This window comes from Dendrobium catenatum, unplaced genomic scaffold (genome assembly GCF_001605985.2).
Source record: "Dendrobium catenatum unplaced genomic scaffold, ASM160598v2 fragScaff_scaffold_772, whole genome shotgun sequence".
Lineage (NCBI taxonomy): Eukaryota > Viridiplantae > Streptophyta > Magnoliopsida > Asparagales > Orchidaceae > Dendrobium > Dendrobium catenatum.
In genome coordinates, this window is record NW_021319234.1 from 348432 (window position 1) to 370141 (window position 21710).

At 36.7% G+C, this 21710-nt stretch overlaps 1 protein-coding gene across 3 annotated transcripts in view; it reads left to right on the plus strand.

The window, feature by feature from the left end:
• The first annotated feature begins 1087 nt into the window (after positions 1-1087).
• LOC110101728 (sterol 3-beta-glucosyltransferase UGT80A2-like) overlaps positions 1088-21710 on the plus strand; it is a 51351-nt gene continuing 30728 nt past the window's right edge. For 2 of the 3 annotated variants that reach the window (XM_020829754.2, XM_020829756.2), the window contains exons 1-5: positions 1088-1241; positions 4473-4657; positions 7808-8050; positions 20262-20373; positions 20459-20629. In XM_020829754.2, coding sequence (XP_020685413.1) covers positions 1178-1241; positions 4473-4657; positions 7808-8050; positions 20262-20373; positions 20459-20629 — 775 coding nt within the window. In that variant the 5' untranslated portion in view covers positions 1088-1177. Of the gene's footprint in view, positions 1242-4472; positions 4658-7807; positions 8051-20261; positions 20413-20458; positions 20630-21710 lie in introns of all 3 variants that reach the window. The other variant, XM_028696566.1, reaches the window with a different exon arrangement.

A 21710-nucleotide genomic window follows, 5' to 3' on the forward strand; every position in this document is an offset into this window, starting at 1 on the left:
CGATATTGACCAATATTTAAAATTTTAAAATTATTAAAGCATAAGTCTATGATTAATTTTGAAATTTGAAGATTTAGGATTTATAAATAGCATGAAAATATTGAAAAAAATGTTTGAATTTATATTTTTAAATTTAAAAGGTTATTTAATTTTAATGCAATTTTAAATTATTTTGATTAGTAATATAGATTTCCCTTTATTAATCTACATATTTCAAATAATAATAATAATAATAGAACTTAAAGGCAACTAGAGGTGTCAAAATTAGGATGCGGGTCAGGTTCGGATATAATCCGAAACTGACTCGACATTATTTGGCACGACCTGAATATGATCCGTTTTTGCAAACGGGTCATAAAATTCAACACAAACCCGAGCCGTCAGGTTTTCGAGTTGACTCGACCTGACAAAAATCAGGTTATGGCCGAAGAATAGAAGAAGTGCATGAATGGGAGGAAGTCTACTTGTCTGTCATCTCGTCGAAGCCGGAGAAGAGGAAAAGCAAACCTTATGAAGCCGGAGACGAGGAAGGAATGAACGTCTTTGAAGTGCAAACTGCACAACTAGTGGCTTAGCTCCTAGCCTAGGGTTAGGACCACAAACCGAGTGTCGGCGACGGGACGATAAGGCCACGTAACGGCATGGCTGGGGGTTGGCAGGAGTGGCGGTCGGCGAGGCCGTCAGGCCGGGTAGACTCGCAAGTGAGGGCGGGAATCGAGCGGGAAATCTTGGGTTGAATCTAGGTCATTCTCGAGTTTTGTGATCAACTGAATTCGACCCGTTTGACAAACGGGTTGACCTTAACCTTGAATTTTTATGTCGAATTCAGAACGGATTTTCGGATTGTGTCAAATATTGACATCCCTAAAGACGTCGCTCTCTCTATGAAGAAATTATTCTATGTGAAATCCAAACGAAAAGAATTACTCAAATTATGAATATATATAATGTGCAAAAATTTAACTCATATTATATATATATATATACACTCATATATCATCAAATAATTTTTCTCTTTGTTACCCCCAAACAAAACGACGCTTAGCTTACGTCGCTCGTCATCAGCGGCGTCGTCGAGCGAACGGCCTCATCCGCATAGAAATTTATATGCGTCAATTATTCGGTTAACTAAACTTCGTGTCACAAAAGTGGTGGGAGAATCCGATTCTTTGCGAGAATGGTTGAGGACGGCGGCAGCCCGCCGGGAATGAACGGCGAGGGATCGAGTTCTTCTCCGCCTGGTTAGTCTTTCACTGGAGATCTTTCTAGCTATATCATTCTCTTGTTGTTTGATGCCTCTTCTTTGGTTATACAAGCTTGTTGGTTTCGCTTTCATAGGCCTAGTATGATATATTTCTGTAGTTGTGAAAGCTGTGAGTTAGGGTTTTCGGATGAATAGGGATTTTGGTTATGGACTGGCACTTTTGTCACCCTTTGCCATTAGTGATGATGGATTGCCGCTTTGACTGTTTATCGGTCGAATTTTGATCCTTAGGGTTACGGGACTTGTGTTTGATTGGATTGGTTTACACTTTTTTGTTTTGGCGAAGTTGATGGAATAAATTGTGATTTGTCTCGAATTGGGAGCTTGATGTGTAGAAGGGATTGGGAAGATGTTAAAAGCGCGGGAGGAGTTTCTGAATCTGATGGGGTGATGTCGTGGGGTTAGGGGTAATAGAAAAAGAGTTATATTTCTGTTTGGTTAGAAAAGCTAGATTTTCAAATGGCTTGTAGTCCATAATTGTCATCCATAAGTATCAGTCCTCCTTTCAATATTAAGTTTCTATTAAAAGAAGGCTATGGCCGGGCATGGAAAGTTGTCAGGTGTATTGAGTTTTTTTGTGTCTTCATCTCCTTGAATGTAATTAAAACATATCCCATTTGAACTGTTCCTTTCATGTCAAGGCTGCTCCATTTGGCTTTTGTTGGGAAGGTTAAGGTTGGAGCCGAATGATACTACATGTTCCGAGAGAAATAGGCACTTCTTTCTTTTGCTTTTTGTTTTCCTTTTTTTATTTGCCTATTTCTTCACTTCTATTCATGGCGACCTCTTCTTTTTCTCTGTATGTGTGGCTTTAAAGCCGATCCATAAAAATAAATGGCTATTCAGTTTTCACAAACGAAAAGTGTAATTGTGGACTTCACTTTATCTTATAGTGATTTGAATAGTACATAATCTCAATAGTTTTACATTCTTCAAAAATGTTTTTAGTTTATAATTGAGCATAAAGTAGACATGGTCAGAACCGTTTTAATTTTATTTGGAGGGATTCGGCACTGAAAACTTGAGTTCATTAATTAGAGACTTGTTGGATGAACAATTGGTTGATGCACTTGCTATTTTTTGTATTAAAGTTTTGCTGTGCCTAATTTATCTCTTGAAAATTGTTATTTTGAAAACCTTCTGGTTATAGATCTTACTTGGCTTTTTATGCTTTGGCATTTGCTTCCATCCATTAAACGAATTTGCTATTATTTCTTTTGGTAATATAAATCTCCTTCACATATGTTACTTCTAGCATTATTGTATATTTCAATTATTGTTAAAGTATTAATCAAAATCAGCTCCTATCTTCAAATTCCTACTTTCAAAATGCATCAGTTAATTCATCCTTTTGAGCTTTGTTGGGCGAAAAGTTTTTCCTCATATGATGCCTTGGGAAGATTCATTCCTATTGATGCTTCTCACACTACCATCACTACATGTTCTATCGTGTTTTTCTTTTGAGGAATGTGATTACTTAATTCAAAATGCTCACACCTCTGCATCTATTTCTTATATTGATTCGTACAATAGACTTGTTGTTCCGCACAACCTTTTTTTTATATTGATTCGTCCAATAGACTTGTTGTTCTGCACAACCTTTTTTTTATGGTACATGTCGTTGCTGATTGTTTTTCCCTATTCTTCAATATTAGTTTTATCTAACATCTTTGAATGTGCATCTTCTTCTCGCAATTGCACATGCTAAAAATACCCGAGTATTTTTTTTACCATCTTATCTTTATTAGGTGTTGCTTTTACCATACTTCAAATATAATAATTTCTTACATTTTCTCATTTTTACCAAATACATCCTTTTTAAAAATGACTTTCTATTGCCCAATACTTGGATCATAAACACAGTAGATATAATAGCAGTATCATGAAATTACTTTTTTCCTTTTCCTAGTACTAGTGAGGCATCTTTTTTTTTTAAACAATTCACCTTTATATTTAGAATTACGACAACAACAACAACAACAATATCAAGCCTTTATCCCACTACGTGGGGTCGGCTACATGAAACCTTTTTCTCCATTGTGTCCTATTAAAAGTCAAATTTTCATTTAAATCTAATAAAGAAAGGTCATTCCTAATATTTTCTAACCAAGTCTTTTTAGGTCTACCCCTACCTTTCTTAACATAAGTCAAATCTAATACCTCTACTCTCCTAACCGGATCATCGGAAGGCCGCCGTTTTATGTGACCAAACCATCTAAGGCGACTCTCTCTAATCTTATCTTCTACTGCAGCTACTCCAACCTTTTCACGTATATGCTCATTTCGCATCCTATCTCTAAGGGTAAAGCCACTCATTGCCAGGTCCCAAGTCCTGGATGAGAAAAGTGGAGGGTTGCGTTAGGTAGTCGACAGCCAGCGTAAAACTTGTCGAACAATAATGACATTTAGAATTACGAAGAGACTTAAATTGAGCTAACAATTCCTTAGTAGTGGAAATGGTGGTTTTTAAAATCAGAACTAAATATGCTGGTGGAGAAAATTAACAAAGCTTTTATTATTATTCATTCCCGATATTGGATCAATGTAAAATCCTTGCTAGTAGAATTCTGTGAAGTATGTGTTCTGCGTTTTGAAAGAACTTCATTCTTTATATATTACTCAATCACATGATCTCTAGAATAAATGGGTAGGTTTCCATGCAATCCTATCGAAACACGGATGGCTTTAGATTTTAAAAAAATGCCGATCACAAGATTCCTGTCTGACATTGTTATTAGAAACGGCAGAATGGTGATTCCTTCATCAAGCTTATGGACGATATCTATTTTTTAGATGATTTTTGAGTCTTGTATCTCGGCGTATGTGTGGCGTAGTGACGACTCATGAGAATAATTTCTTTTATTTGTATTTATTTTGTTCCTTGCTTGCTATTCTTTGCTCTTTTTATTTTTCTGTTATAAGCTCACTTTAAAATGTAACCCTTAATCATCATCGAAGATAGATTTAGTTTTGGCTAATCTTTCTTCACTTGCTGCCCTGTTGTGCCTGTGCACAGAAATGAAATAGTTGCCCTTGTTTTGAACAAAAACTTGTGGTATGAACTGTTTGAATAACCCCCCCCCCCCCTCCTTCCAAAAAGAAAAAAGCCAGCTTTCTAATATTTTGGTTTATTGAAAAAATAGGGTGGGGGTTGGGTTGTTTTCTGATATTTTACAAGCTCTGCGTGTTTCTAAACTTCTTTGTTCAGTGAGGTCTGACAGGAATTTACCTAGAGCAAACACAATGCCTGGTGGAAATAAAAGTGAGGTTTCAGAGATATGGAGTGGTCCGCAAAATCTGGAGAGATCAAGCACTGAGAAGAGAAGGCAAAACAACTCACGTACTGACCCAACAGCACAGTTATTTAATGACAAGATATCTGATAAAAAGAAGGTTTGAACATTCTCCCTCATGTTCTATCATGATGAATGTTATAGAATATCTCAAATGAATAACCTACACAGAACCTTAGTGTTTTTCCCTTTTTACTAGGCAGGCATAATGTTTTATTTTAGTAATACTTTGCATATGTTCTTCCCCATTACAAATGGTTGATTTACTTTGTTATCTTGATTTTAGTTTTCTTGGAATCATGTGGTTAGTAATTCATTCCAATACATTTCACAGGTTATTTGCTATTGAAAAATGAAAGCTTGAGAGACATCATGCACCAAATATATGGTAATATAATTTATAGAAGGATGAATAGCAAAGGAAAAAAGCATTATACACGTAGATAATATAAGTTTATGCCTGTTGTATAGACACGGGCCAACTTGAAAGTCCCAAATAATGAAGGCACTCAATGACTCATTAAAACTATACATGAAATTAAACACATGATCATAAAGTAAAACATAACTGCCGAGAAATTAACTTAATAAAATTTTAATCGTCAATTTTCACTTATTATACATAACAAAAGTGATGATAAGGAAAGAAGGCTTGAGCAATTATCCTGGGATTAAATCATGAAGGGAGGTAGTCCATCTAATTGGCTGTTTTAATGAATCTAGTAGAAGAATCTTTTCTCACAGTTTGGGCATCAAATCATGAAAAGAGATCAAAGGATTATGTTAGTTGAAGTTTTACCAGTCTCATTTCTATATTGAAATTGTTGAAGGTGGTGATTTCTAGATTACAACATTGAGATTAAATGTGAAAAGATCAAAAAGAGAATGTTTATCAAAATAATCTATCTGCACCCCACATTTGAAAACTTTTCTTTCACGGTTGAGAGGATATTTTCAACTTTTAGATACTTGGCCTTATTGAATCCTGGGGAATCCTTTTTTGAGGGAAATGTTGTCTTATAGTAGAGAACAAAAGTATATCTTTGTCAAACATATGAAAAAGCTTGAAGCATGTAGATATATTTTATAGATGAATGATTTGAAGGAAGCATGATAGGTATAAATGACCATCTGCGACAATTATAAGTCTTGTTCCTTCATCCAATAGCAAGCATCATCACATGATATGCAAAGAAGAAAAAGAAAGGAACCAGGAGTAGCCATCAGAATCAGTTGAAGAAGAGATCCTCTACCCAACCAAGGCAAGAACAAAAGAAGCAAGCCTTTTGCCAATCTGAACAAGTGCATAATAACAATACTTGCCAGCCCAGACATGAGCAAAAGAGATTAGCATCTTCCAACCCATTTGTTGCAGAAAAGAGGTAGCACCCCTGCAAAATAAAGCCAACACGGGTGACACACCAAAGATAATAAATTAGTCACATCTTTAACCGTTTACATGTGAGGTTTTGCTTCTAGTCTCCATAATATTCCTATCACATAATGTCGTAGGGAAATTCTGATTTTATTCCCAATATGTAACTCTATATGTGATTTCTTCTTACCTATGTTGCACTGATACGAATACGGTGACACGGATATGACACAATACATATACGAGACACATCAATTATTATAAATACAGGATACAGGCACGACATTATAATTTATAAATCATTCATAAAAATTAAGAAATAAATCAAAGCATAAGATTGGAAATGACAAAAAAAAAAAAAAAGCAACATCATTTATAGTCTTGTAGCTTATAATATCAAAATGAAAGTAAGCATTAAATGTCTAGTACAACAACAAAAACATAAACATAAATTATCTAACACATGAAGTTTCAACTATTCAATGGAAGGAATTATAGGATTAACTTCTTCATGGGTTTGTCTTTGAACTTCTATATCATCTTCCTGCAATCGTGTTGCTTGCTTGGCATGCTCGTGTGCTGCTCCTTCTCCTTCGATGACGACGAAGAAGACGCACGCTCGTAGTCGTGGAAATGGGAAAGCCCTAACTCACAACTAATGGTCGCGAAAATACTTAAACCCTCGCGGTCATTGAAATGAATAGGAAATACGAGTCGCGCCCCTCTTTTTTTTGTTTTTGAACTTTTGAATTTAAATATTATTTAAATTGGATACGGCTTTGTCGTATTCGACACGTATCGGTGCCGTATCGGACGCGTATCCGTATCCGACACGTGTCCAATACTGCATACCTTCGTAAATATGTGTATCAGTGCAACATAGCTTCTTACATAATAGTTTTTTGCGTAGAACATTCAATATAGTTAAACTTATATAGGTATCAATTGATCTTCTAATATTATTGACTAATACGTATTAATTTTACTTCTTAGATATTATGCATTTTGTTATTTTCTTCATCATATGCCTATTTCTTCTGACAATTCCCTCCATAGGGATCTGTGTGTGTGGATAGAAAGACATTTTATTCCTTATGCTGAAGCCACAGCCTCCTGCGACTCACCTCCATTGGCATATCCGTTGAGGTTGCAAGCACTAAGCAAGTAATGAGAATCTTTTGCAAGTTTTGCCAAAAGGGTTTTCATTCTTGAATGTCAATCACATGTGAAGGATTTTAACATTGTCCCGTTTAGCAATAGTAGGATTTGGTTTTTGAGTATTTAAACTGGCGAATGGAATAGAATTTTCTTTTCAATTACAATAAATCCATACAGGCTATCCGGTTCCAATTGACGTGTAATGCTTAATTTGTGGCCAACTAATTGTCTTAAAAGTGTACTTACACTATGTGCGGCACATGATAGCTTCTTTAGGATATCACAACAGTTATTGGTCTTGCTGCATTGTTGCCTGTATTTTTAGAGTATAATAGCAGCAGTTTTGCAACGCTTTACGTTCTTTTCCTTGATTCGTATGATGTTCTAGGGCCATACAAAACATACACTCTTTGAGTTGAATTGAGAAAAACTTTTTAGCTTCAAATATCAAATTGGAAAATTATCTTTCTTATCAAATATCTTACACCTTTTTTTTTTCACCCATGATTTTATGAGTTATGATCTTGAAACGTGTGATGTGTATTTATGCAATCACATTGTAATGCCATTTTCATTTTATACTTCAGTTTTATTTTTGGAAATCTTATATGTGACTTCACTTTTTTTTTTGCTTCAACTTCTGCACTATATTTCTGATTTCATTCAACCGTGAATTAATGTTTTCCTTATTCTTTTTTTGTTTTCCCTGTGCTTCAGCTTAAGATGCTTAATCGAATGGCTACGGTGAAAGGTGACGGAACTGTGGAAGTTGAAGTTCCTGGTGATATAGAGAGTGCAACACTTGATTTTAGACCCGATTATGTTGTTGCTGGAGCAATTGATGAAGAACCAATGGAAGTAACTGATCTTCCATACTTACCTCCTCTCCAAATAGCCATTCTCATTGTTGGCACACGTGGAGATGTGCAGCCATTTATTGCTATTGGCAAACGTTTGCAGGTTTGGTTATATTCAGTTAGCTATCATTCATCGTATGAGTACTATAAAAAAGATGGCAATATAACTTCTGATGATGCATTTTATTGCTAATTTTTTGAAGATTGAAAATTCTGCATTCCTAGTTAATGCTTCAGCTTGCATACCAAAATACTTATAGATTTCTTTCATTTAATTATTTGCACTTCCTGCTACCTAAACTTTTTGGAAAATTTATCCTTTTACGTTTCTTTTTTGGTGGACAACATAAGATGGTGGACTGCTATCCGTGTACTAAAATTTACACAATATTGGAAGGCAGAAGCTACATTTGCTTCATAGTAGCGTATGATATATCAATAGAAAACAAGCACTTTAAAAAATGAGAAAATAATTTAGTTATCCGCAAATTAGAGATATTAAATCACTTTTTTTTCTAAGAATTATTTTCTTGTGACAATTATAGAAGAAAGTTTAATAAAATTATATAGAGCTATCATTTAGGAGTAAAAGCTCAAAATAGTCCCCTGAATATTGATAAATGTCTAATTTAGTCTTAGAGTTTTATATTGCACCAATTTAGGTTTCGATTGGTTATCCCTTAACTTTTGTAAAAGGTAGTTTTAAAAACGTTGTTGGAGCAAATTGAGTTCTCAAACGCTCTATTTAAAATTGCGCAATAAGAGGCGCGCCTCTGCGCAATTTGACCCAAAACCTCCTCAAGGCTTACGCAATTCCTTTCCTGGCAGAGGCGTACGCCTCACTTGGACTGAGGCGCGCCTCAGAGGCGCAATTGCGCAATTCTGGCTGAGGCGTACGCCTCAAATATATGCTCAATACCACTCAGTACATGCTCGGTACAGCTCAGTATATGCTCGGTATAGCTAGGTATTTACTCGGTACTGCTAGGTACATGCTCGGTACCTCATAGTATATGCTCGGTACAGTTAGGTATTTGCTTGGTACTGCTATGTACATGCTCGGTACCGCTCAGTACCACTAGGTACATGCTCGGTACTGCTAAGGAACATGCTCGGTACCACTCGGTATCTTCCCATATAAACAACTTACGAACATCAAAAACAAATAGAACTTCAAAATTACTCTTACAATTAAATTTTGTTCCCCCGCCAGGGGGCAGCGCCCCCTTGGACCCCCGGCAGTCCGGCATATTGTTCTTTTCATCATCTTTAGTAATAGTTGTTAGTGTTAGTCTACTTCTTCATGAGTGCATGCTTTGATTGGAAGACATTGGACTCTATAGGAGAGGAGGAAGGGGTGAGAAGATTCCCTTGAAGACCCTTTTAGTGATGGGTCATGATTGGATTATATATGTTCTTTCTTAATTATACTTTAGGAGTTTTGATAGACTAATAATTTGTGGTTTTGTACTTTAGGACATGATTTTATTGCATCTATTTTCTTACTTTCCCCTAATTTTAATTGTCATTTAGATGTTTTTATTGTATGATAGAATCTTACTATTTTTTACATTCTAAAACCCTTAAATTCTCATTTACGCAATTCTTCGTCGGTGAGGCTTACGCCTCACACCGCCTCGAGGCTTACGCCTCGCCTCACGAACGAAAAATGCCTCGAGGCTTATTTACGCAATTTTAAACCTTGCTCAAACGGAGAAGCATATATCAAGCAACTGCTCGAAACAATAAAGAAACCAAGTTCTGCAAAAAACATTTTCACATAAGCAGCATATTCAAACAATGATAAATGCCGTTTCCAAACGGAGAAGGAGAAAATAAGTCGTGTCAAACGAGGCCTTAATCCCACAATTATAAATAATTGAGTCAATGTAGTCCCAAAACCTAAAATAAGAGTTAAAATTAACTCCAAAGTTAAATATGAATGGTATTTTTGGCATTATTTTAAAGTAAAATCTAACACGATTAAAATTACAATTAAATTAGATTTTGCTTTAAAAAAATATAACTAAAATGCTCTTCCTATTTAACTTTAGAATTAACTTTAACTCTTATTTAAGTTTTGAGATTAAATTGGCTCAATTTTTAATAGTTGAGAAACTAAATTAGAATAATATGAAACTCTGGGTTTAAATTGAACATTTATCAATAGTCGGGGGCTCAAAATGCACGATATTCTTGGGATAAGACACTTAAAAGTTGAGAAGTTGTTAATGTTCTTGGATAAGTTAATTAAGAAAGGGAAAGTTAGAACCTCAAAGTTGAATAAAATTAAATGCGGATAAAATGTGTAGTTGTTTTCAGAAGTTTGTTTGATATAGGGTGTCTTAGATTCTAGGTTCATTAATACAAATTTAGGATGGGATGATAAACAAATATTAGATCAAAATTCAAAATTTCCCAATTTTTACTTTAGGCAAAGATTATTTTCCTTTGATGAAAATTAGATAACTCATGTAATTTATTTCAAACAATAATTTTAAAGTCATCAAATTTGAAATTTCACGTGAAATTTGAGAACAAATATAAAATTTCATAATAAGCTTCATACCTCAAAAAAATAAAAATCGGCGTGCAAAGAGCTTGAACAAATCTCGATTGCGTACAAAGTAATCATAAAATAATTTAGATGAAAGAATGGGGATATGTTACGATTCTTCCTGAACCGAACAAATCAGCCCAACCTGGGCTGGTTCAGGTTTATAGGAGGGCTAAGCCGCCTCCATAGAAAGCCGCCCAAGCATGTGCCCGCACCCCCCCCCCCCCCCCCCCCCTTCCTTTAGGGTACAAAATAGAGAGAGTTAAGGGGGCGGGTAATGCATAGGTAAACTACTTCGAATTTGATTTGTTTTAGGAAGCTTTTTATTGACTTTTATTAGGAAGATATGTATTAAAAGAAGAGGGGAGGCTAGGGTTAGGGCATGCATGGTTATTGTTTTCTCTTGGAGTTCTTTTTGTGGCTTTGGGCTCTAGATTCATCGTTTAGAGATTGGGAGAGAACGATCCTCCTCTCGAATTGAGGATCAATTTGTTTGTGGTTTTGGTTTCATTCCTATGATACAATCTTCTATTTTTGGATTGTTTTCATCGGAGATCTTGAAGTTTTCTCGCTGATTTCACCAATTATTGTTTGGTTTGCCGCCAAAACATGTGCCCCCCCGGGTGGCAAATAGAGAGAGGTAAGGGGGCGGCTAATGCATAGGGAAACAATTTTGAATTTGGTTTATTTTAGGAAGCTTTTTATTGACTTTTATTAGGAAGATATGTATTAAAAGAGGAGGGAAGGCTAGGGTTAGGGCATGCATGATTATTGTTTTCTCTTGGAGTTCTCTTTGTGGCTTTGTGCTTTAGATTCATCGTCTAGAGATTGGGAGAGAGCGATCCTCCTCTCAAATTAAGGATCAATTGTATCTTTGCTTGTTCTTGGTTTTGGTTTGATTCCTATAATACAATGTATTATTTTTGGATTGTTTTCATTGGAGATCTTGAAGTTTTCTCGCTGATTTCACCAATTTTTTGTTAGGTTTGCTTGCGAATTCAAGTATTTCCCATTAGGGTTACTTGTGAACTCAAGTATTTTCTATCAAATTGGTATCAGAGCAAGTCTTGGGACCATCGGGGGTTGATTTTTTCTAAAATTTCAGCAGCAAAGCTCCATCTAGAGGAAGAAATCCTTGCTGATTTTTGGAGCAAAAATCAGAATTTTTGATGGAGACTAAGAAAGTAGATGTGTTGGAAGAACGTTTTGAAGGAGAGATGAGCCAAATAAAAGCCAGCTGGAAGATCGAATCTCCTCAGTAGAAGAAAAGGTTTCATCTGTGGAAGACAAGATTTTGTCCGTGGAAGACAAAGTTTTCAATCTTCATTTGATGGTGAGGAAATTATTAGAAAATCAAATCCAAATGGCAGCATTGGAGGCAAAGGGACCAATGGGAAGAACTACGAATTCTTATTTTCGTAGGAAGGAAAACGATGAAGAAATCATTGAGGAGAAAGGGGGAAGGTATGTAGAGAGACGAGGAAATAGGGAAGGAGTAAAGGGGGCTGGTCTGAAGATGCCAATTTTTGAAGGGAAGGACGCTTATGGATGGATCTACAAGGTAGAGAGGTACTTCGCTGTCAATGGGTTGACGAATAAGGAGAAACTAATAGCAGCAGACCTATGCTTGGAAGGGAAGGCGTTGTCGTGGTTTCAGTGGAGGGACCATAGGAGGCTTATACGGAGCTATAGAGCATTCAACGACTGTTTATTAGAATGTTTCCAAACCGATGGGGGAGGGAACTTCTATGAGCAATATGAGCAATTTTTTGCACTAGTGTAGGACGGATCAGTGGCAGACTATCGAGAGCGGTTCGAGAACCTAGCCAGTCAAGTGGAGCGATTATCAGAGACCGCATTGGAGGGAAACTTCATGAAAGGGCTTAAGGCAAAGATCAGGATGGCGGTGAAAGTCATGATGCCTCGTGACTTGGGAGAGGCCATGAAGTTAGCATAACGGGTGGACAATCAGAAGGACCTAGAGAAGGGAGCTAGGAGCAGCAGCTCAGGAGGCACTTACAGGATGACGATCACCCACTTAGCATGTAATACTCTCAAAAATATTTAAAATAATGTAAGCTTCAACTTCCTCTAAATGTTAGCTTATTTTTATATACATTCCACTTTAATTCCAAGTATTTTTGACATATAGAAGTATATGTAAATTATCAAACTAATTATTTAATTGATTGTATTTAATTGTAGTTTATGATTTAAATGATAGCTAGATTAAAGGCTAAGTATTAATAAATTATTTAATAGTATGTACTTCAATTACTGTAGCAATTCCACTCAATTACTGTAGCAATTCCACTTAAACCGACATGCATAAAGCTGATGGAAACCTAGGGCTGAGAATGGCTGAGAAGGTTTAGTGGAATTAGAAGGGTTATTATCATTTTAATAGTGTGATTTATTCTGTGGAGACATTAGCTTCTTTTCCCCACCTGTCCCTCCTTGGACATCGGAAACCAGCTTCAAGCTAAGTAGTGGGACCCACTTGTTGAGGCTGCTGCTGTGAGATGCTTTGAAGGAGGATTTCAGATAATAAATTTCTGAAATCTAGTTGTTGGAATTCAGTAAAATGCTGAAGCTGGTTGTGCGGAAGAGTGGTGGAAACTGATGCAAGCTAAGTTGATGTAATTGGTTACTCTTTGGGTTGAAGAACAAAAGGTAAGGAGGGAAAGTGAAAAAAGGAGACTTAGGAGAAGAGAGGTCATATTGGGGTGAATGAAGAGAAACTTCTTTGAGGTAAACTTATAAGATTTTCATATAAATTATTATATGTTATTTGAATGCAGATTTGAATGATCAACAATTATGATTTAGATTGTATATAAAAGGAAAGGATGCAAGGGTACTTTAGGAGAACGAATTGACCCAACTTTCCTAGAGAACGAGGTGAGATACCCAAACAAGATTATAAGAATTAGTAAATGTTTTATTATTGCACTTCTTCTTGATTATGTTTATGATCACATGTATTCTAGTTTATTTTGATTATTTTGTATGAATATGGTTGTATATGTATGAAAATGTTTACATAAAGGGTAATCTTTAGCAATGTTAATGATTTCGTAAGCATAAAAGGGTAAATATTCATAGCGCAACTAAAGGGTAGCTAAAGGACAGCTAAAGTGCAACTATGTCATCAAAAGCATAAGTCATTAGGGCTAAAAAGGATGACTATATGAAAGGTGAAATAAGTTATATATGGGGGATAGGCCTGCACAAGGAAAGGTGAAAGACCTGATGTGGTAAGCTTACACTCTTAATTCTAGAAGTTGAGAAATTTGAGTCAACCCTGAATGAGAGAACAACTTCCATTCTAAAAAGTTGAGAAGTTAGACCCAACCTTGAATTGGAAAGATGAAATGGTGCAAAAGCTTATAGCTATTATATAACTTATTTAAAGATGTGGAATAATTTTGGCAAGATAAATAATACTGCTAGGCACTTTCAGGCTCAATATGACATTTCAATATGTGTTTAACTATGTTAGCATTGTTAAGCATTTCTTATTTGTTTATTATTATTTCTTATATATTGCTGGTTTTTTTCATTGGGCAATAGCTCATTATCAGTGGTTGTACTGCAGGTAAGGGAAAGGAGCCCGTAGGGCACTAGGTGAGAAAGAGGTGATCGTCTGTTTTTGATGTAAATATATTTTGGAGTACAAAGAGATCTTAGAGGAGATCTGAATAATAGCAATATAAACCTTTTGATATGTAAGTAAAGTTCAAAAGTTTTAGTAGAGCTATGTAATTGTTTTAATTATGTTGATGTTCAGTAAATAATATTACATGCTTCTTATTATTAAGTGTAGAGGTTGATATGTTGAAATCTTTTTCTGTTATACTTCAGTTTGTGGTAGAGGGTGAGCCAAACTGGGGTGTGATATAGCACCCAAAGGTCCTACGATAGGAGGAGTTCGTGAGGCCATAGGGAGAAGACATGAGGAGGTAGTGGGGGAAATTTCAAGAGGCTGTCAGAGGAGATGCAGGAAAAGAGGGCTAAGGGGTTGTGTTTCAGGTGTGATGAAAAGTACATTCCAAGGAATAGGTGTATGGACCAAGCTCTTCAGGTTCTCACCGTCTGTGATGACAAGAAAACTAAGGAGGGAGGTGAAGGGGAGTTAGTGGAGGAAGAGGAGAAGCTACATCTAGATCTGACAAAGATTTCTCTGAACTCGCTGGTAGGATTCACTACAAATCAAACCATGAAGTGAAGGGGGAGATAGAGGGCAAGGAGGTGGTGATTCTGATTGATAGTGGGGTTACCCACAATTTCCTTTCCACTCAGGTCGTTGACCAATTGAGAGTGAAATTGGTGGACACCAGTTGTTATGGGGTGATGATGGGCACTAGGAAGGTGGAGAAAGGCCAAGGGATTTGTAGAGAAGTGGTGTTGACTATCCAGGGCATTCAGGTGAGGGAGGACTTTCTCCCACTAAAGTTTGGGAGTGTAGATGTCATCCTGGGGATGAAGTGGCTGCAGACCTTGTGGGATACCAAGGTCCATTGGGGCACCCTCATGATAGAGCTAATGGTGAATGGAAGGAAGGTGATGATCAGGGGAGATGGAGGGTTATCCAGATCCATGGTGCCTCTTAAAACTATGGTAAGGAATATCAAAGAGGTGGTGTAAGGCTATTTGGTGGAGCTGTACAGGTTGGAGGGAGTTAGATTGGAGGAGGGAGGGGAGATCCCCTTCTCCATGCAGCCGTTGATACAGTAATTCCATGAGGTATTTGAACTGCCTTAGGGATTGCCACTCCCGAGGGAGCAAGAGCACGCTATCACTCTGAGGGAGGGTGTGTCACCCATCAGCGTCAGGCCCTATCGATATCCTCAATTTCAAAAGGATGAGATTGAGAAGCTGATCAGAAAAATGTTGGAGGCAGATATTATCAGACCCAATATCAGCCCTTTTTTCCAGTCCTGTGTTACTAGTGAAGAAAAAAGATGGCAGCTGGAGGTTTTGTGTGGACTACTGGGCGATCAACAAGGAAATTGTGACAGACAAGTTTCTTATACCAGTAATTGATAAACTGTTGGATGAATTGAGTGGGGCGGTGATGTTCACCAAGATAAATCTGAAATCAGGATATCATCAGATTAGAATGAAGAAGGAAGATGTGCCAAAAATTGATTTTAGGAGTCATGAGGGGAATTATGAGTTCCTAGTGATGCCTTATGGCCTCACTAATGCCCCGGCTACATTCCAATCACTTATGAATAAGATCTCCAAACCTTATCTTCGGCGGTTTGTCTTGGTGTTTTTTGACGATATCCTAGTTTACAACAGGACAAAGGAGGAGCACTGGAGCATTTGAGGAGGGTGTTAGAGCTATTACAGGAGCATCAGCTGAGGGCCAACCTTAAGAAGTGCTGCTTTGCCCAGACAAATGTGGAGTATTTGGGCCATATTGTGTCCAAGGAGGGGATGGCAGCCGATCAGTCAAAGATTAAGGCTATGTTGAGATGTTCATTACCAAAGAACCCGAAAGAGTTGAGAGGGTTCTTAGGACTGATGGAATACTATAGGAGATTCATAAATAGGTACAACACTATAGCATAACCACTAACAGAACAGCTGAAGAATGATGGCTTCCTATGGGGCGAGGAGGCCACAACAGCCTTTGAGAGGCTGAAGAGTGCTATGACTACGGTGCCAGTCTTAGCCTTACCAGACTTCTCTCAGGTCTTCGAAGTGTAGACAGATGCTTTAGGGTATGGACTGGGAGCAGTACTCATGCAGAGTCGCCGACCGATTGCCTATTTCATCCAGGTGTTAATAGTTAGAGTCTGTCTGAAATCAGTATATGAGCGGGAATTGATGGACATCGTCTTGGCCATCCAGAAGTGGCGCCCATTACCTGTTAGGTAGACACTTCATTGTCAGGATAGACCATCACAGCTTGAAATACTTATTGGGGCAGCAGATGGTGATAGATGAACATCAGAGGTGGTTGTCCAAATTATTAGGGTATGATTTTAAAATGCAATACAAGCCAGGAGTGAAGAACAAAGCAGCAGATGCCTTGTCCAGGTGCATGAGAGACCTGCAGGCGATGGCAGTATCGATTCCACTGATGTTAGATTGGGAGGCCATCAAGGAGGAGAGTGTCAGGGATGAGGAGTTGGGGAAGATCAAGGCTGATTTATTGAGGGAAGGGAGTAGCCACCCGGGGTATTCATTGGAGGGGGATTGATTGTTGTATCAAGGGAGGTTTGTGATACCCCTACCTCAGTCCACATTCCATCCTTACTCCAAGAGTTGCATGGGAGCGTTGTGGGGGGTCGTTCAGGAGTGCAAAAGACATACATAAGGTTAGCCTCAGAGCTATACTGGAAGGGGATGCATAAAGATGTGGAGGAGATGGTGGCCAAACGTGAGATCTGCCAGAGAAACAAGTACTTAGCTATGTCATCAGGAGGTTACTATAGTCGTTTGCTTTACTAGGGCGGAGATGGGAAGAGGTATCCATGGACTTCATAGATGGGTTGTCCTGTTCAGAAGGATTCACAGTGATTCTGGTGGTAGTGGAAAGATTGAGCAAGTATGCTCATTTCATTCCTTTACGACATCCATACACCGCAGTGATAGTGGCATCAGTTTTCATCAGAGAGGTGGCTAGATTGCATGGGTTACCAGAGGCAATAGTTTCAGACAGAGATTAGTTTTTCCTCAGCTATTTCTAGAGAGAGTTGTTTAGATTACAGGGGGTAGTTCTGAAAGGAGCACTGTCTACCACCCACAGATGGATGACCAAACAGAAGTGGTCAACAGAAGCTTGGAGACCTATCTCCAATATTTTGTGTCGGAGTTGCCCAAGTTATGGACCAAGTGGTTATCATGGGCGGAGTATTGGTAAAACACCTTCTACCATTCGGCTTCGTAGATGACACCCTTCACTATAGGAAAATCGTGTATTTACGGCAGAAAATTCTGAATTTTTCGGCTGATTTCAAAATTTTCCAGCAGATTTCCGGCGAAAAAGATTTTGACGGTAAATCAAGCGTCGGAAAACTTCTCCATGATATAGGAACCTCGAGTTGAGTTTAGAGATAGCATTACATATGGCTTTAGGTATGATGAAACCTCTAATCCAGTAAGCTATAGTCTATGATGCACAGACACGGACACGACGACACGGATACGACACGACACGGGACACGTTAGTTATTGAAAATATAGGACACGGACACGGCTTGGACATTTTATTATAGTTTTTATATTTAAAAAATAATGTATAAAAATTAAATAAGTATAATTTTAAAAATAATTTGAAAATAATAAGTCATTTAACTAGAATTTGTGCTTAAAATGATTAGTATTAGGATGTCAAGAGCCAGGCGTCGAAGCCGTTTATCAGTCATCGATAGAGGAGATGAAAATACCTTCACTGCCAAAAAGAAATGAAAATGAGAATATTCGATGATTGGGTATTAAGTGCGGACGTTGATTTTGTATTGTGGATAGAAAATAAGAAATTTATTTTAAATCCCGCCAAATACAAAAAATTATATTTAAAAAAATTCATAAAATATTTAAGATACGCGTGTCCGACACGCATGTCCAATTTGTATTTAATATTTATTAATCAGACACGTTTTCGGCGTGTCCGACATGTGTCGGAGGAGTGTCGGACGAGTGTCTTGTCGGACACGGTGTCGGACACTGCATGCCTCTTTGAGGAGAAGTGTCGGTGCATCATAGGCTATAGTATTGGCATTGGAAAACTTCAAAAATTGAACCTTACCTCCAAAAGAAAGAAATTTTACTTTCCAACCTTCAAGTAGAGCAGAAATCTTGCTTAGGAGAGGTTGAAAGTGAGTAAATTTAAGATTTTTATGAGAGATGGGAAGGCCCAAGTAGTTGAGACAGGTTTCCACTTGGGAGATGTTAAGAATGCCACAAATATTAGAGATCAAGTTGTTGAGGGACATTTTTAGATGACTCATAAATTTGATTTCTCTGTAATTAGCACCATGTTGAACATGCTTTTGTTCTGAAATAATAATACGATAATACTTATCCAGATCTTCTTATCATTCAAAATTATATTGAAAATATTTGTTAATAGTTAACCGTGATTATTTTATGAACTATTCAAATCTCCATAGGTGTCTCATTTGGATCTAATGCCACCCCTTATACATCTTCATTAGAGCCAACTCCATTTCACTTTTTAAACTAATCTATAATATACCTTATAATATTGTTCAGTGTTCTCTTTTGAAATAATATATATATTTTAAAAACTCTCATTTAATAAGTTCTAAAAGCAGCATTTTTCATCTTTCCTTGGTGCCTTTATCTTTGACTAAAATCCTACTATCTTTGCTTTTTATGTTCTGATTTGATCAAAATATCTAGATCTCTTATCTCATCTTATCTATTTTTTTATCACATTTTTCCCTCGTTAGTACCAAGTCTATCATATAAATCATAAAAAAAATTTATCTTTTTGTTTTGTTGACTATGCTCTTTGCGTGACTTTAGCTTTTTTTTTGTCATCAAAATAAGCATGTGTGATATTCAGTTTTAACTAGTATGCTATTGTCTCACTCTTAATTCAAACACCATTTTATCCCATGTCATTTTGGTTTAATTTTAAATTTGTAATAACCTCTCTTTACAAACTTTTTTTGGGAAGACTAACAATTTGTCTATTTAAGTACCACAATCGTATCCGAAGTAATGATCTCTTTTGATCATTCTTTTTGCACTCGAAGTTATATATATATATATATGATTTAGATTAGAGAAAACTGAAGCTCGAGAGGTTCGAAAGCTGCTGCATATGCTGCAACAATAAGCAGCTATCATAAAGAGTTGCAGAGACCAGAAACTGCTTTAACTATCTTCCTTGATAGAAGATGCACCATTAGCTTACTACATCCTGCAGTCATACGTCCACTATTAGAATTATGGTGCTGTCTGATACAACATATATCTGAATCTGATCCAGAACATGATTTTGCATATATAAACTTATCACATTTGCACTGAATAACACGCCAATCATTCCAAAAAATTCTTTGATTGTAACATAGGAAAAATAATAATCTGCTCCTTTTGCTGCTGTTCATCGTTGAAGAATGAAACTCTTAGGCTTTACTAGAAATACTAAAGTCAGAGAGAATGAAAATTTAGTGCTCCTGTAAAGTCAAGAGAAAAAATAAGTTACAGTGATTTTTCTTTTCTTTGTGAGCAAAATTATGAGCAAATTTGGCTGTCCTCTGATGGAACTAAAGTTGTTGACACTTATGTTAGCTTCTGCAACTATATGTTATACAGACAGATTCATGTGGTCTCCATAAAGTGATTACTCATGTTATGTCAGCATTTTTGCATATCATGATATAAAGATACTTTTCCTCTGTATTTTGTATCTTGTTTCTTGCATTAGCTATTGGATTTTTTCTCGAGTTCATTGTGGATGGTCTTGAGTTCCTTTAGGATTAGTCAGTCTAGACAATGTTCTCATGCGATTGGGGCAGTAAGCTACTCTGTTTCATTTACCTGACTTTTAAAGTTTTTAAAGACTGATAACATTGTTTCTTTTCTAACTTTATAAAATTTTCTTCCAACATTCTATACACAGATTTGAATTTTGTTGATTTCGTTTTTGATGGATGTCTTTTGCAAGCTTTTGGTTGTACTTCAATTTATGCTGCTTTCTCAATTCTTACGTCAATGTTTTTGTAACTTCGAATGTTCCTATAACTATGCTACGATTTTCTTTCAGGACTATGGACATCGTGTCCGATTAGCAACTCATGCAAACTTTAAAGAGTTTGTATTGACTGCTGGACTTGAGTTTTACCCATTAGGAGGAGACCCTAAAGTCCTTGCTGAATGTATGAAGTTTACATGGATGGAAGTATTTACAGTTACATGTACTGATTGGGTTTTTATTGAATGGTAACACTTGGCTATAAACAGATATGGTTAAGAATAAAGGATTTCTGCCTTCATCACCTTCAGAGATAACTATTCAACGTAAGCAAATGAAGGAAATTATATTTTCTTTGCTTTCAGCCTGCAAGGAGCCAGATATGGATACTGGTATTCCGTTCAAAGCAGAAGCTATTATTGCAAATCCACCAGCTTATGGTTAGTGTAAATCAGTGTATGTCTAAGTTTCAGCTTCTTTTTGTTATTTATCATATTGTCTGTTGTTTAATTTGCCTTAGAGTCTCGTTTTAACGACAAAATTATGCTTTTAACTGCTCCTTGTTTAGTTGCTAATATGGCTGTCCTTTTCCTACATTGATAAATCAAATCACTGCCACCTTAATAAACCTGTTTCAACGAAGCTTATTTATTTTTTTGAAGAGGAACTGACGGCAAAGGTTTCTTCAGAATTTTTTTCTATGCAATAATGTTCATTCCTTACTTAAAGGTCTATCATATAGGACTTTGCTAGAAGAAACTGAAAGGCTGCAATATACTTTGCTTTCAAAGAATGACAAGCTATCATTTTAAGGAGTTCAGGTGAAATGAATCATCTGAGACGTCAGCTTACATATAATCACAATTGGTGATGTTACTCTTTTCTTGTTCGTGACATGAGGTTTTTCTATTTGAGGCTTGTTGGGTCATTCTTGTGAATAAAACATGTGCTAGAAGTAAAATTTACAAAAATAAAAGAGGATTTACATATGTAGTACCTTAAACTATTATATTTACATATTAACACCTACACTTTACTATTTACTAAACATATCACACTATAATCCCACCATCGCTCCTATTCAAAATCCCAAAACCATGGAATCCTCAATGGCAAAGAGATGTAAAGTTGTAGTGGGATCTCGTTGGTGACGGGATTGGCATCATATGACCTTGATAATAAATGATGGCTTGTGAAGGTCAACCCTCGATGATGAAGAATAGGTGTAGAAAATATGAGTGGATCTCGTTGGCAATGGAATTGGTGACACATGAAGGTCAATGACGAAGATGTGTGAAAGTTGTGATGGAATTTCATTGGGAGCACCAGCATTTTTCTTTTGTGGGGGCACAAATTATAGATCTTTAGAATACCCACCCTCAATCTTTTTCATCCGGATTTGAGACCGACATTGGCAATTTTAAAAATTTTCTTATAAGATTTGTAATTAATAAAAGTTTATAAATTACATATAGATGAAATTCTCATAGGCTTCAAATTAATAGAGGATTTGATGGAAGA